Source organism: Apteryx mantelli, chromosome 10, assembly GCF_036417845.1.
Source record: "Apteryx mantelli isolate bAptMan1 chromosome 10, bAptMan1.hap1, whole genome shotgun sequence".
In the NCBI taxonomy this organism is placed as follows: Eukaryota; Metazoa; Chordata; class Aves; order Apterygiformes; family Apterygidae; genus Apteryx; species Apteryx mantelli.
This window is the reverse complement of record NC_089987.1, coordinates 7307243-7323452: the sequence shown is the minus strand read 5'-3', so window position 1 is coordinate 7323452 and position 16210 is coordinate 7307243. Positions and strand designations below refer to the sequence as shown.

Here is a 16210-nt window from a genome sequence, read left to right as displayed (position 1 = left end):
ACTGTGTGTGTATTTGCAGAGTTTACCTAGTCAGTCCTGCATTATTTGGCAAAAAGCAGCAAGAGCTCGCACACCAGCAGTTTGCTTGGCTCATGAGGACCTGTTGGTGGAAAGGACAGGCAAGGGCATTCGGAGTATATGTTCGCCACAAAGTGTTCTTCTATAAAGAGTATAAATAGTAATATTTAAACTCATCTACTGCAAATTTCTGTAGTTTGTTTTCAAATAACAATGACCCAAGAAAATGTGGGGCTGATGCTATACTGGATCAGGTCAGGGGGCTATTAGTTCAGTTTCCCATCTTCAACTACTAAATAATACATGTAATCCTGCATTGATCGCGTTTGTAAGTAGTCTCTGTCTCTCTTTTTATCAGCAATTCAAAGTAAAATCACATCACCATTCAGTTACCTAAATTTACAGCCACATGCAGTCGTGCCGGTGCTCGATACCCATCTGCACATTCAGGTTCGGGCAAGTGCAGGTCGTCTGCTACTCACAAATCCCTTTCCAGTACTGCAGGAAATCCACAGCAGTGCATTCCCATTTCCGTATTTTGCCCCTGTGCCATGTGAGGAGCATGTGCACCCGTTATTAATTTCTCGACTTGTCTTTCAAGCTTGAGGAACTAACTCCAATGTCTTCAGAGCTAGCGGGGCAGCGCTGCTCGTCAGGCCGGGCGGCTCGGCCACGGAGTCATCGGCTCGGCCGATTTAGTCCGCGGAGGGAGACGGGCAAGTGCGCGGCCCGGACGGGCTCCCAGCGGGTTTCCTTCGGAAGTGCCGAAACCGAACGCGCGCTCACAAGTGCTCTGCGCGAGGCTGCGAGGGTGTTTTGCAACGGAAAAACCACGCGCTAGCCAGAGGGCTGGTTTAGCAAGAATGGCGCCGGTCAAAGTTAATGCCCTGGAAATGTGTCTCGTGGACCACATTTGAGTAAAACGAGCAAACTGTCCAAGGAACCACAGGTTAAAAAAAAGAGAGAGAAAGTCCTTAAATCTTTGAGGAATTTCTTTGCTGTACTGTTTTTCATAGTTGTGGGATGCAGACACATCTGTACATATAAAATTTGTACATGGGAACAAAAGTGGCAGCCTAGTATAAACTCTTTTCAGTGAAAGGAGGTGATACAGAGAAGAAAATATGATGGTAGGAAATCCTACAACCACAGAATAAAGCTTCTCTACACTTAAGAAATCATGGGGGCTAAAAAAAGCCTTATAACAAAGCTGTAGGAAACCTTATTTGTGATTGGTTTGCCTATAAAATGTATTTTCATAAATATATATAAATACAAATGTGTGCGTGTGTATGCTGGGTACACACATAAATATATATATATGCCACGTGCATATATGATGTGCACATACTTATTTTAGATATTCACTGTTGGATTAATATAGTGTGTAAATGACTGGGTGCAGATAGATAATATAGCTGGTTTACAGAACAAGTGAAAGTGCTATTTTACATGTGCTGTTACGGAAAGTGTGTTGCTACAGAGCATTTGAATCACAAGTTTCATTACTGATTATGTACACAAAGCCTGTGTATGGCCATGTATATCATAAATACATATACGCAATGGAACTTGCATGTGAATTGTTGTCAGGACTTGATATCAGGACTTCTTACAACTTAAAGAACTGTAAGTCGCAGTATTTTCCCTGGATTTAGACATGTTCCAAACACTACCCATGTTCGGTGCTGCGTTCCCTGTGCAGGGATTATCCGGAGATGGGTAGAAATTTGTGTATGTTTTTTTGAACACCACTTTCTTTGCTGCTTTACGAACAGCATCTGCGGTGTTTATTGTCTCCTCGCCGCAAGGTTAATGTGTTTGTGTTTTTTCTAATCAGTTAGTAGTAGCCTGTTAGTACTCGAGGTCAGTAAAGATTACGAACCCTGTTACAAGAAAAGCGCTGCAGCCGCCGGGAACCGGGTTCAGCCTGTTTCTATTAGGCTGCTTGAATTTGCCTGGCTTCTCTTCTCCAGCCGTTTCTCAGGCTCTTTGCTGCGTTTGCTTGAGCAGCACCTTTCGGCCGCTGGGCAGCCAGCACCTCCCTGCTGCCCCGGCTACCGTGTCCTGCTCGGACTTGTGGTCTACGAGGAGGCTCTCCGAGCTCCCCGAGGGCCTCTCCTTGCCCTTTGCGGTAGGCGAATAGGTTTGACCTCATGACTGTGCTGCTCTCACAGTGGGCAGTGGGTTTTACACAGCCAAGGACTTTGAGAAAGCGGAGGTCCCATCTGACACTGTCCTGGCGTGTCCAAACAAGCACCGCATCAGCGCTCTTCCACAGCCGAGCGTCTTGCTCTGGTTACAGCTTGGAGTTGAAATTTGTTTGTCAGACAATCATTTGAAAACTTCCAGAAACATCTGGCTATTTATATCTGAGTAATTAGATAAAATTAAGATGCAAGAGGCCGATGATGACCCACGCATGACTCCTTTTGATGTTTCGTAAACCTCTAAGTTCACAGGAGCTCCTGTCCTCCAAAATCCCCCCGTCCAGTAGGGCTGCCTGCTCCCATGCCCCTCCTCAGAGATAAAGAGAGAAATGAATAAAGCCTTTGGAAGAAAACAAAGGCACAAAGAAAAAAAAATAAGTAAAATCAAATAACTGGTAGTCAACAGTTACAGTATTGCTTCTAACACCTCATAGGCCTTGTGATTTTAGCTTATTTATTACAAAATATATTACTCTAGGTCACATTGCTTAGTTCCAATTTTATCTGTCCCAAAGTTCGCAATTTTGCGTGCGAATGAGGATATGTATAGCTTTACGCATCTGCTGAAAGTTCAGACCTAAAATCTTCATGGGTGGCTTCTTTGCACATTACGCTTTGGATTTTTTAAAGCGTATTACAATATTCTTTTGTATATGTTATATGGCCAGGCTCAGACTTTGTGATTCTTGGCATTCATATTTCATAAGTGTGTGCTTTGTTTATTTTACATTAAGGCAAATATTCACTGCACCATTCCCTTTTTACCTTTATAGTATTTCTATTGTGCCTTTATTATTACATACAAAAAGTGAAAGCACAGTTATGTTAAATTTTATCCAACTGAAAAGTAAGGCAGATACGTGAAAGAAAAATTATCCTGTGTTTTCTAATCCTCCGCTTTTTTCAGTTTTCTGTGGCGGTGGAGTTAATTCATTTACTTGGGTTGTGTTCAGCTGCTATGTAAGTGTTAAGCACTTTAATCCTTTGGTAGCATTTTTACATTGACATCGTAGTGAAGTGCTCAGTTTTACAGAATGCTGATATATCTGCTCAAAATATGAAATGATAAATCTTAATGTACTAAACTGAATTTATTATGTTTATGTTTATTCCTGGGGAAAAAACAATTTAGATCACATGCAATGTTTTACATATGTACTGGGTGAAAACCTAGCTTCCCGTGTCCACACCAAAATTCTTCTGAATGCAGTAGAGCCATAATGTCACTTCTGTTTTTTTCCCCCCTTCTGGTTAAGCATTAGAAGGTCGATCAAAGCTGAACAATATTAGTTCCTGCTCCTAAGGCAAGTATTGCTTTGATGGAAGCGAGGAGAACTGCGCTTGTGCACCCGGTTCTTTGTGAGGTATTCATATACAACTGTGCTTAGGACTTTGGTTTCCTGTTTTCTCCAGAAGAAGGTTTTTGTAAATATTTCATGAATAAGAAGTGTGGCTAATCAGAGAAGACAAAAATTTCTGAAGTGTAAGAAAAATGCATTAGCTTGCTTTCTTTGTCCAGTTTCTCTCAACTGTATTTAGGAAGAGATATCCTCTTTGGTCTGATATACAGTAAAAATATCAATGTGATAATCAGATTAAAGTAGGTCATTCAGGAAAACTGTAAATCCCGTGACTCTTTGCTTGGGAATATGGTTGGCACGCCACTGAGATTCGATGAGTTTCATCCAACCAAGATATAGCCCCTCATGAACATCTCTGTTAATTCAGATTACAGGGATGTTGTCAAACCAATCCCAGTCAAAAGAAGAAATTGAAATTGTGGTTTGCGCACGCTCGTAAGAGTGTAAAAAGTTCTTTCTTCAAGATTTTAATATCTTCTGTTTGCAAAATACTTACAGATAAAAATGCAACTTTATTTCTATCTTTGAATCTTCTTGCTTTCATTTACTCATAGCTTACAGTCTGTGTGGGTGGGTTAAGAATTTATAATAGTTTGCAGGTTGTTCTTACTGTTTTTCTTTCATTCACTGTCTTTTTGTTTTCATAAAGGAAATCACAGTGATATCAGTAGAATTGTTGAAGCCTGAGCATGTAACAAAAATGGTTTATCCTGGCAGGGTGGGAAGCAAAGACAGGGAAGAGAAACAAAAGCAAGAGGCAAAGTCTGAATGTAGGTTCTACTAATTAACGACAGCAAGTAATTTAGATCTGAATTCTGAATTCTGTTTTACAATGCTAATGAGAATAATGTTGACAACTTACAGATGGGAAAATATTTTCTTAGGTAAGACTAAAATTTTAGTTCCATTATAAACCCAACTTTGATCTCACTTTTGTATGAAAAACTACTTTCTCTGTCACATTTTGCATTAGAGGAATGTGTCCAGCAGCATTTGTTCAAATTTTGCATGTATAAGTTGATCTGGTTTTGATGTGTGGGAATTGTTTTTTAAATGACTGTACATCCAAGATTCATTGAGCTGATGAAGACTGCATTATTATTATCATGCCACATGCTTGTTTCTGTTAACTCTGAACTTTCTCTATTCTACTGATATCAGAACTGATATATGTATTCATTCCATTTCCATTCTTTTCCATTTTAGAAATATCCCAGAGTCTGAATTTAATTTCAGGCCTCCAAGAATAGGGCCACTTTTGAGATTATGGATTTTCTCTAGCTCACTTTAGGGGACTAGACTTCCTTTGAAGAGAACTTTCACCAGATCTGTGGAATTTGGTGCTACGATGTCACCAGTTACAGAGATTCTGCTTATTTAGTTTCATTTTCAGTGGGTGACTTCTTCGTCCAGTTATCAGGGGATTCATACCTTGCTGCAGGGATGTTTTGTATTTGAAAAATTGAAAACTGAGCTGGAAATCTAAACAATGTTCTCTGAGGTTTTCTTTCAACTTCTCCTTCTTTCCCTTTTTTCTTTCTTCCGACTTCCTAGGCACCAGAGCGTGATCGCATGGACTTCATTTGACTATTGACTGCTGCTGTGCCATCGTGACTCCCAACAAGTCCCATCCGTGTTGCTCCTTGATTTAACTGGAGGGTTCACTTAAGAGCAGGGCAAAGTATTTTTCCCCCTCTGCAACCTGATGACTCACATATACATCCATGTTTCATGTTTTATCATGTTACATAAATAATCTTATCTGTCCCTGCAGTATTTCTGTTAGCTACATCATTGCTAAATTTTGTAACAATATGCCCTTTGCAGTAAAATGTCACCAAAAAGTTATATACTGTAATAATTTTCATCTGTTTCATAAAGACAGACAATTTTCAAGATTCATGTTCATTTCATCATTGAAATCCGAGTGTTCCTACATTAATTTATAATGAAACCCCATGCTCCCTTTTACATTGATCACTAATTTTCTGTCTTCTTGATATGTGTTAAAATAAACTATAGATATAAAGGGCACGTTATACGCCTGACACTGTTGAGTTAAATAGAACATACTTCTGTAACTCATCCCTGTAGTCTGCCTTCGTCTTTTATTTCGCGGTGAAAACCCATGAAACCCAATGACAAGAGGCGGGTTGCATTTACCACACAGATGATTCAGTGTGTTTCTTCATTTCTATCTCCGGATAACCTGCTTAACAGGAATTTCCAAACACTGGTCTGCAGCCCACAAAGCTTTTGAATGCAGGCTGCAAAAAGGCTGTGAAGTTGAATAGAAGGATATTGCACTGCAGCTGAATATTAATATGTGGCCTCCAAATCAAAAACAATGTGGGAAAAAAAGATGGTATAGGTTAAGAGCATAACAGGATCTGCTCTGAGGTATATCAAGTTCATTTATCCTACCTGACAATAGCTAGTACCAGATGCATTTACACACCATAAAAGCTGGATGTGGATAATCTGTCCTAGAGCACTGGCTTGTGTCTCTAATATAGCTAGAGACTGATTTAAGTCATGAAGCAAAATGTTCAGTGTATTTCCAGTTGTTTTCATTAACAATGATAAACCTATTGGAACTGACTGCTACGGTACGGTTTTACTGGAAAAATGTCACTCATCTGTGAACTTTCCAAATCCTGGGTGACATTTCCTGCTCCGAGGTAGTCTAGAGGTGATAGCCCCAAGAGACATGGAATAGAAGGCAATTACTTTTGAATATGGGCCAGCGCAAATAGTGGTAGGGAATGAGGTAAAACTTCAGGGGTCCCCTGGTAAATTAATTTTCCCTAATTACACAAAAATGGCAGAAAATGCAGACACTAGAATTGCCTGTTGAAATAATATAATATTTACATTCTGATTAATCCATAGGTCAGGTAAGCGCTGTTCAATACTCCTCTCTGGAAGGAAAGCTCTACTTTGAAAGAAAAAGGGACCCGCTCTTTGAACAAGCAAGTTGAATTCTTTCAAATGCTAGTTGTAATTTGGTAAAGGCTATAAAATAAGTTAAGCCAATGGCTATAAAATTACTGAAAGTGTAAAACATCATCCCTAACGTATCTTTCAGGGCTCTGGAGCAGAATGATTTATTAACTTAGTTTTGTGCCCTCTTCTTAGGAAGACTTTTTTCAGAAATCCTTTGGTAAATGCAAATTAGTATTTTACTAGAATAAATAACTGCAGATAATATGGGTACCACAAAAAATATTTATATTCCTGTAGAATGACAGTCACCTGTTTATGCTAGAACTGGATTAGCTAGAGCAGCAGTTATTTTATTCAAATTTTGCCAGTAACAATACATATAGCATTTTTATTTAACTGTGGTAAAAGAGCATTTCTTTTCCTTCTTAAGCCATATCATTTTTCCTTTTGCTTTTCAGTAACCCCAGTCAGCTCCTACAAGAAGTCCCCAAAATGCTGTGAGCTGCCCATTTTCTTTTCAGATTCCTCATAAGCAGATGTCCACCAGACAAGCCTAAATGTCTTTTACTAATAGGTTGTTTTATCATACGTATTGGAGATTTATCAGGCTTATTGATAGGATGGTAGGTCAGTTGTGGAAGTGGTATACAAGAAGTGTGTAGGGATTTCGTGTATGTTAAAAGAAGGATACCTTAACTTGATATTCTCTGTTGCTGTGAGTATCTTTGGGCACGTGCAGTATAGTTGCAAGTATTGTTTTAAAACTTTGTTCTTTTGGTGATTACTCTGCTGTATAGCATTTTGAGAGCATACCTTAAGGTTGTTTCCTGTGAATTCTAAGCAACAATGGTGATAATATTTTACTTCAGTCTCCTGTTTCCGTGTACTGGTTTTAAGTCAAGCAGAAAGCTTTACATTTTGAGCTAATGGAACTGATTTACTACCTATTTTCTGTTCCCCATGTCTTAGATCTATAATCCACATCTTTCTTCATCTGTGTCATTTGTCTTTCCATTAGAAAGTGCAGGCCCTCATCATTTTTTTCCAGAGATCAGGTAAGCAGTTTCCCTCCATGTGTCCTCATGACAGGTGACTATGGTTTTCATTTAGAAGTCAACCTTTGCCAAAAATTATCACTGAGAAGTTTATGAGCATTTCCTTATGTTCCCCCTTGCACAGAGTGAAGGACACAGCTCATAACCAAATTATAAGTCCTTGATAATAATTGTACCTTTTAAATGCCTTTTAATGTCCTTGGGCCTGGAGAGAGCAGAGGCTCCTTAAAGTGTAGCTATTTCCATGGAGCAGTTTCTCTCTTAAACACATCAGTTTATGCAATAAATACTTGGCAATCAATTAAAGGAAAAATGCATAGTAATTTCAAGGAAGGGCTAAGCAAGTTGAACCAAAATATTTATAATGAGAGTCATGAGATGGAGGTGGTATGGTGTCTTCTTAAGACCTAAGGACACCAAGGCAACGATTATATGGGGCCCCCTGTGACTTGTATCAACTATGCCAAACAAGCTGGGAAAGGGAGAGTCCACAGTACGGGATAGTGGGAATGATGGCTGATGTATGAAAAAAGCCTAAAGACTTACAGATGGCCATGGTGGTTTCATCTGGAAAGAAACTAAACATCAAAGGCTTGAGCTGCCTGAAGGGAATACACTAATTGAGCAATAACAGCTATAAAAACTACTATAATAATATATAAAAGTAAAAACAATAACTGAGTATGACTGACTCTCCAGAATTAGGCAAAGTAAGATGAAATGTCCTTTGCCAGCAGTCACACTAAGTAAAATAATAACAGCAGCAGTAATTCTGCTTCCCAGGCAGCAGCACTTCTCACCTGCGGGAGCCCGGAGTGCTCCTATCGCGCTCACAACTGCTCTGAAACTCCAGAAACAGTCAGCCCCACAAACGAGGACTGAAACAAATTAAGCCTACTTCACAGGCACTACGTCAAGCCCAAAGAGCACTACAATTATTTCTAACCTTTCGTGTACATTGTTCTCCCAATCTCTCTCTTTTTTTTCTCCTTGGCAATTTTTCTCTCTGCTCCCCTGTCTTTTCTGAGCTTAACTCTGTGGGATGGAGATTCAGCAGGTGAAGATTTTCTGCTTCTGTCAGTGCAATATAACATTTTATACTGTTTGAGAACCTGCCTCTATATGTTTCCTTATTTCATCCCTGCCTTTGCAGTTGTTCTCTCTCCCTGGACCTACCCCAGCCGTTATTCTCTGCTGCTGCTGTTCTTCTTTTCCCCTCCACTTCTCCCATCTGCCTGTTCTCTTTCAATTATTTTTCCCCAAACTTTAATACATCGGCTTAGAATTACTGACTCTTCTGGGTACTACATGTCCACGCTCTGCTGTCATTTCAGAAACCACTCCGTATAGTTGCTCCTAGTCCATCCTGGGCCAGGCATTGCCACGTACATACTGTCTCTGGAAAAGTAGGTAACACATATCACAGAAGGTAAAGTAAGCTGAAAACTATGGATTTGGGGGCCTGCTTTGGAGAGACGCAGACCACCTACCATTCACACTGATGTTGTTAGAAGTTGTGGACGCTCAGCACTTTCTAGGATTACGCTGTTATCAAATCGAAGTGGAAATAACAAACTGGTACTGAAATGGAGTGAAGACCCACTTGTCTCCCTCATGATTCCAAATTAGTAGAAAACTACAAATAGCCTGATACAAGTTATTAAGTGTTGGCAGGCTGCCTCTGGCCTCAGAATCGTTGGTAGAAGGTCCATTTAAGAAAACTGCGTTGGCTTTTTCTTTCCTGGGTGCCAAAGCATGATATATTTGTGCTACACACGCCTAAGTACCACTGCTCTCTAGAACAGAAAGTTAAGGTTATTTCTAGGTCTCTCTGTCCTGACTCACTATATACTACCAGGAGCACATATAAGATTATCTGTGCATTTTAATGGCATTTTTAGTTATTTTCCACCTTTTATAGCCTGCTATCTGTAAGGCGTAATTCAAGTTTTCAAAGGTGGGTTTCTTCGGTAGCGCATGTAGTGTGGTGTCTGTACACACTGTCCTTGTCTGTCACAGCATAAAAATCACCTTCAGTACAGAGAGTTCTGCACTATGCAAAGTTTTCTGGGTTTTGCAACTGATTTGCTTTCCAGTTCTCCATTCCTAGTAATTTACAGTTATATACAGCAGCAATAGTATTGTAAAAAGGGATAATAATGAATGTTTTAAGACTGTTTCTGGAAAATATGCTATAGTCATATGGAGGGATTGCTCTAAATACAGACAAAATTGGATAAAATTCAGTGAGGTGCGTTACATAGCTTTAATTTAGAAAATTGGATGCCCCCTTTTGGCCTCATAATCTATTAGCCTGATTGTATGGTTAGCGGGCATTTTATTTTTCATGAACGAATGTATGGTTTTATAGCAGAGGTTTTGTGCAGAATGTTTCTAAAGCCCCATTTCATACTGCAAGACGCTTTGGCGAGCATCCATGATAGCTAGTGAAACTGGATTCTGCTATATCCACTTGAGATTATGATACCTGTTGTTTTTTCAAAGGTTTAAGTAATGGCTAAAGCAAAAGGATAAAGCAGAAGAAACCCAAACAGCTCTCTGTGACCTGTAAGTGACTTCACTGATGTAAATAAGTTGCCCAAGATTTACGTCATTACGGATGAGAGCAGAGCTTCACCCTCTGGGCAGGGGGAAGGATCTCTGCAATGTTTCCTTGGATTCCAGCAAGCAGAGTTTGGAGGAGAACAGCTAGTGCACTGATGAAAATATATGTTTGGAAGAATTTAAGTGATAGGTAAATAAGCAAATTATTGTTATGATAGGAATGGCACAAGTATTTTACTGGATTCAGCACTGATAAGGATTTTTTTCTAAAACTTAAGCATATGGGGCTTGTAAGAAGAAACTCAGGAGCTCTGAAGGATTGTGATTAATGACCTAATTAAAGAGACTTAGTTGGCATAGTTAAACATTGCCCTCCTCCGCATCCACTAGAGAAGATGCTCTGAAATTATGATGGGTTGCTCCCTTTTTGTCAGCCAGATACCGTCGTAGAGATTGGCACCACCTGACATGGGCAAAATACGTTGCAACACCCCCATCGGGCCGCTGCAGCCCGTGGGGAGCTGTCAGCGGGAAGGGGGGGAGGCTGGCGCCCCAGCCAGGGCTGGGAACAGGGATTTGCCAAACCGCTGGAAACAATTGTAAAAGGGGCTCCCTGAAAAAGGCAGTGCGATATTGCCGGTGTTTGCTTGGCTTTCTAGAGCAGAGTTACCTTCTGCCACTTCGGCTGTGTTTGTTCACCGTTAATAGAAACTGCATACACATTACGAATAAAATAGGGCAGGGAAAATTCTGTATATTTTTTGTGGTGTTCATTTTTCCGCAGAAGTAGGGTCTTCTCATAGAATCCCATCTGGAAATACACCTTTTCTTCACATTGCAAAGGTTTGAATATGTAAACAGGGAAACCTCTGACCTATATAAACTATGAACTACATTTCAAAGACATTTAAATAATATCTTAAGCTGCCATCCATCTGCCCTTGTTAATGAGTGGACAGCCCCGAAAAGATTTTAACTTCTGAGTATTTGAATAAATTACTGAGCGGTCAAGATTACCACCCCTGTACAGTGCAGTGGCATATTTTCCATGTGGTAATAAATGAAGGTGATTTAATCATTATCAGTAAATGACCTGCAAAATTTCATTTTGGAACGAAGCTATTTTAACCTATTGAAATGTAAAAGTAAGTTTAAAGTAGGTAAACCTTTCCTCCTCATTTGAGGCAGCCTGAATGGGCTGAAATCCGTTTCGTGAAGTGTCAGCTTAGAGATCTGTTGCCGTCTCGGCGAGGAAAGGGCCCAGGCGGCGCGACGCTTGCACCAACGCTGGGCTGCTCCTACCCGTCCGTGCCTTGCTGTGCCGAAGGTGCAGAAGCCTCGGAGGTGTCCCGGCCTTCTGAAACCAGCCTGCCGCATGTGGCTCGTGAGCAGGAGCGACGGGTTTCACCTTCACCGTGCCGACACGCTGGCCGGGCGCAGAGGCTCGGGCAGCCGGAGGCAGGCGTGCCGACAGCGCGCCCTCGCTTTCCCGATTTTAGGGTGTTTCGTGGCTCGTAAGGGAGAGGTGGAACTGCCTGGTGAGCTCCAAGTACTTGCTGTCCAGGCATCTACGTCTTTGTCAATACGTTAGAGCCGAACTTCTCAGCACGTCCGATCTTTCCGTCTTCTTTCCTCCTGTCCGTTATTCCAAACGGAGCTAAACTACATGCTTTTTCTCTCCCTGAAACCATGTGGAGAAAATACATCTAAATAAAGGTGGACAGTCAGGTTCGGGTGTCTGAGCTGCGCCATGAGACATGTAGGAATTTGGAGACAGAGAGTGAGTTGCTCATGTTTTCTGGGACTCTCCCTCAACCCAGTTCAGGAGGTGCAGTTATTTTAATAAAACATGACTGCAGCTCTGCAGCCTTGTGGCTGAACAATCCTTCATGCAGGCTGAAGCGAGTCAGGTTTTACTAGGGCTTTTGCATCTCAGAGCTGTGTTCTCTTCCAAACTTATTTTACACTTTTATTTAGGCGGACTCTTCCCATGTAGTTCACTAATTTAAGCACCTAGTTGCTCTTAATTAAGGCATTTTAACTACTTTGATAGCTTTTGAATCCTAAATAAGAAATGCTTAGGCATACAGTCTTTTTGTTATGCTTATCAATAATACGATGCTTAAGCTTTTGCGGCAATAGCGTGATGTGCAAAATTTCGCCTCCCCCTCTGTCTTCCGCTAGCGCTCCATATGGTAGCATTTAAGCGTGTTTCTCGGGCAAAGACTGTTGCTTACCAGACGAGTCCCTTCAGGTGCTGGTCTCCATCTGTGGATTAATTCACTTCCATCATTCTTACCAGCGATACTTGAAGCAGCTGTTGCCTTTCCCTTAGTGACATGCAGGTCAGGAGATGACCTCAGTGAATGAGCAAGCAAGAATTTCTATCTCCTAGCCTGTCCGTCTGTCTGTCTGTCTTCATTTTGCTAGAGTACCTAGTGCCACAGGATAAACTGGCCCGTTCTTCTACCCATCTTCTCTTCTGATGGAGGGTTTTATTTAATTTTTTCACTGAGAGGGTTGTAATACAAATAACAAATGCACAACGGCACTGGGAAGTTGATCACGTGCATGAACATAGGTTAGTGTGGTTGTGATGACATTTATGTTCAGACTCGCCTCTTTAATTGTCATGTTTAAATGATGCTTTTTGTGAACAGGCAGTATCCAAGTGGGACTCTTAAGTTGTAACTAGAAAAAAGTTCAAGATACAATCTTGAGTGTGAACATTTGTCTTCACTTTAAAACAGATTAAAATATAGTTGGAAGGAATATATTCTTTTGTCCCTGTTCTACAAATTCTAAGGTCAAATATTGAATTCATCACTCTGTTCTTACCTGGGAAAAAACTGCTGTGAAATGGAAATTCTGACTGTTTAAGGATCCAATCCTTGTTGTGTTTTATGGCAAAAGAGGTTACTTTGTAACCTGCTCTCCTAGTTATCCTTGCCACAAGGAAGCTGTGGTCGTGATTTCTAGACAAATGCTACAGTATTCAATGGGACGTCAGAACCTGCATGTAGTTTGTGCCTGGAAAACATTTGGAAATACCTGCTTTAGAAAGGTAGCTGAAATGGTCCGACCTAAGAAAATGTCTCATCAAATGTCTGTAGAGAGAGGCCACGATATTCTTAAGAAAAGCGCATATGAGAGTTTCATTTGTTTTTCTTTTTGTTTTCAATGCAGTTTAGCAAAAAATGATCATGGGTAACTAGTAAAGCCAAAGTGTGTTCACAGTGCAAAGAGGCTTCTAGTGTCGTCAGTCGCTCTACTTAGCTTCCATTTAATCTGCAGTTATTCGAGACCCAGGGGGACTTTGGCGAGTTATTCTAGCATGGTATGGGGAAGGTTCAGGTGGAACAAGATCCAAAGTCGGTGGATGCTACACAAAAAGTTACATAAATTTGGCCTGGAAATAAGATTTTTTTTTCAATAGGGAAGATACTAACTCTTGGAAAAAGTATATTTGTGGATATCTGCTAGATTTTCCATTACTTGAGCCTTTAAGCTAAAATTAACATTCATGTATGAAATTGAAATAAAAACAGTCCCTAGCAGCAAAAAAAATTCTAAACTTGATGCAGGAGTCATTACTTGAAATTCAGTGTGGCTGGATTGTTGCGGATAATCTCCCTTTCTGAAAAATAGGTCTGTCATTAATATGTTTTTTGACATCTTAGATTAAAAAAACTCTTCAGAAAGTTAATGTACATTTGATGCATTGTAGATTTCTCTCTTCTTCATCGTGGTGGACTGTTTTTTTTCTGGATAGCCTGGGCAAGCAGCGCGCGTCTCTGGCTGCAGGAATGTCTTCAAACAGACTAATTAAAATTTAGATGTGTACAGACAAGACATTTTGATCCAGAAAAATTAAGCTGTAGTACTAGATTTCACTTCTCCATTGATTCGTGAACTGCATTGGATTTGGACATGAAAGGGGGTCGGGGGCCTGGGCTTGCCCACCTGCGCTATAGGTAAGTCAGGTAATGGCAGAGAGCTGAGCCAGAATAAAGGAGGTAAAAGCAGAGCAACGGAGCTGCTCCTGCGGTGGAACTGAAAGAGGAGAAGCAAAAGAAAAATTATGGTTAAGGCGCAGCATTGTTTTATGTTCCCACTAGCCAAAATTTGTAACACAAATAACACGGTTTTCTCAGGCAAAAGCAATTTGATCACTTGCTAGCTTACACGTGCAATTAAAATACGTTGTTAAGTGGGATATCCCTTTTTGCAGCTCTGCACTGGCTCTGGCTGCAGAAGTTTGTCTTTAAATTTATATAGATTTGGAGGTATATATTTAAATTTCTGTACCTCTTAGGGGTAAATAAATATATTAAAATAAGCTATGGGTTGTATAGTACAGTATAACAATGATAAATGATGTTGTGTGTAATTTTTCTACTATTAACATAAAGTAATATAAACTGAAGGACACTAGTCTATTGAGAGAGTTAGCAGCTAATGTTCCATATCAGATGTGGACAATGTCAGGACTGAATACAGATTAGGCAGTGTCCTTTTCTCCCCAGGGGAATTAAACTTTGAGACACCACTGGCTGCCAATGGTTTTACTGCATTTTGTTGGTGCCTGTGGTGCCTTTCTTGGTCTATTAATTCAGAAGCTGTAAATGACAATGTGAGCAAAAAAGCTTTTCCAGTGGGATGCATTTCATTTATGTATTCTTGTATCTACAATACCTATTCAATCCATTTCATCACAATAACTGTTTTAAAAAATTGGTTAGATTATCTGCACTTTTGCCTGAACCTCATCAGGATATTTCTTTTTTTTTTTTATTTCTTTTTTCTTATTTGGGGAAGACAAAGTGATACTTTAGAGAGACTTGGAATAATCTAGGAACTTTAAGTATGGAAATGGATTTTCCCTACCCCCTCATTTTCATGATTTGTTTAAAAAATATGGTATTGTAGAACAAAAACACCAGGGAAACTCCAGGAATGTACACACACTCAAATAGATACCATGTTTCAATAGAAAATACCTGTTTAAGCATCATTAGAATTTAGTAAATTTTAGGAGTGCTCATGCATGTTCTTTAGTGACTGTGTTTAAATGTATTTCTAATCAATAATATGATGTGAAAACAAGATTTGGTTTTAAGGATTTTCTAATTGCAAACTATTTACTTTCTGAGAATATTATCTCTAATTGGCTAATACAGTAGGCTCTCAGCAGCTGTGCTGAAGGAGTGGGGGCTCTGCAAAATTTGCACAGATAGAAAATTGATATTGGAAATAGGTCATGTGCAGCAAGAGCTGTAAGGTAAATAGATATTACATTTATAATCCAGGAAGCATGATGATGAAATCAGTAAAATCTGCACACCTATTAGATTTTTTTATTTAATTTGAAATCTTGTTGCAACTAAACTTGTCTACACCACATGTTTGTAAAAAATTGTATTTTACAATACCACGTTTTATTTTGCTTTAAAAAAGTGTGCTATCAGTGTTATCAAGGGAATACTATCTTTGTTTTTCACCCCCAGTCTCCCAAATCCCAAATTCCTATGAAGCAGAAGCCCAGATCCCATCTATTGACGTGCACATTGTTATTCTTCGGTGGTCTTTGGTATGATGCGTTTGTCATGGTTCATAAATTTTATCGTTGCACTAAAAACAGGGTTAGAATATCCTCAATGCAATTATAAAAATGTATTAAAACTGAGAAGGATAAAAATATGGTGCAAGATGAGCTTTTAATGATTGTATAAATGTTCACTGTTCCATGGAAAAAAATGGAGCTTTTCGACATAGGCGTAATAGTGAAAGGCAAGTGTACGGCCAAGTTTTATACTCCTAGAATTATGTGGGTTTTCAGCGTAGAATCAGTGTTTTAATTTCTGCTTGCAAAGCTGAAGGTGTTAAGGCTTTGAGAAGATGAAGAAAAAGTCATGCATCCTTTTGATTTGCAATTATAGAAGGATATATCCCTTTTCACTGTTCAAGATGCCGTAAGTCATCTGGAATAATATGTTGCACTTTGCTTGTTCCTTAGTTTAGTGTGTATGGGAAATAAATGTTATTGTGAACTAGC

General features: G+C 39.8%; 1 protein-coding gene across 9 annotated transcripts in view; it reads left to right on the top strand.

Annotated features, from left to right (window-relative positions):
- WWOX (WW domain containing oxidoreductase) overlaps positions 1-16210 on the top strand; it is a 524615-nt gene that overhangs the window by 293728 nt on the left and 214677 nt on the right. The window contains exon 10 of one of the 9 annotated variants that reach the window (XM_013941162.2): positions 5144-5641. The exons of 6 other annotated variants lie outside the window; for them this stretch is intronic. Coding sequence is in view for 1 of the 3 variants with exons in the window: in XM_013941163.2 (XP_013796617.2) it covers positions 5144-5176 (33 nt within the window). In the remaining 2 variants the exon portion in view is untranslated. Of the gene's footprint in view, positions 1-5143; positions 5642-16210 lie in introns of those variants that run through there. 2 more of the 9 variants (XM_013941163.2, XM_067302451.1) reach the window with 2 other exon arrangements.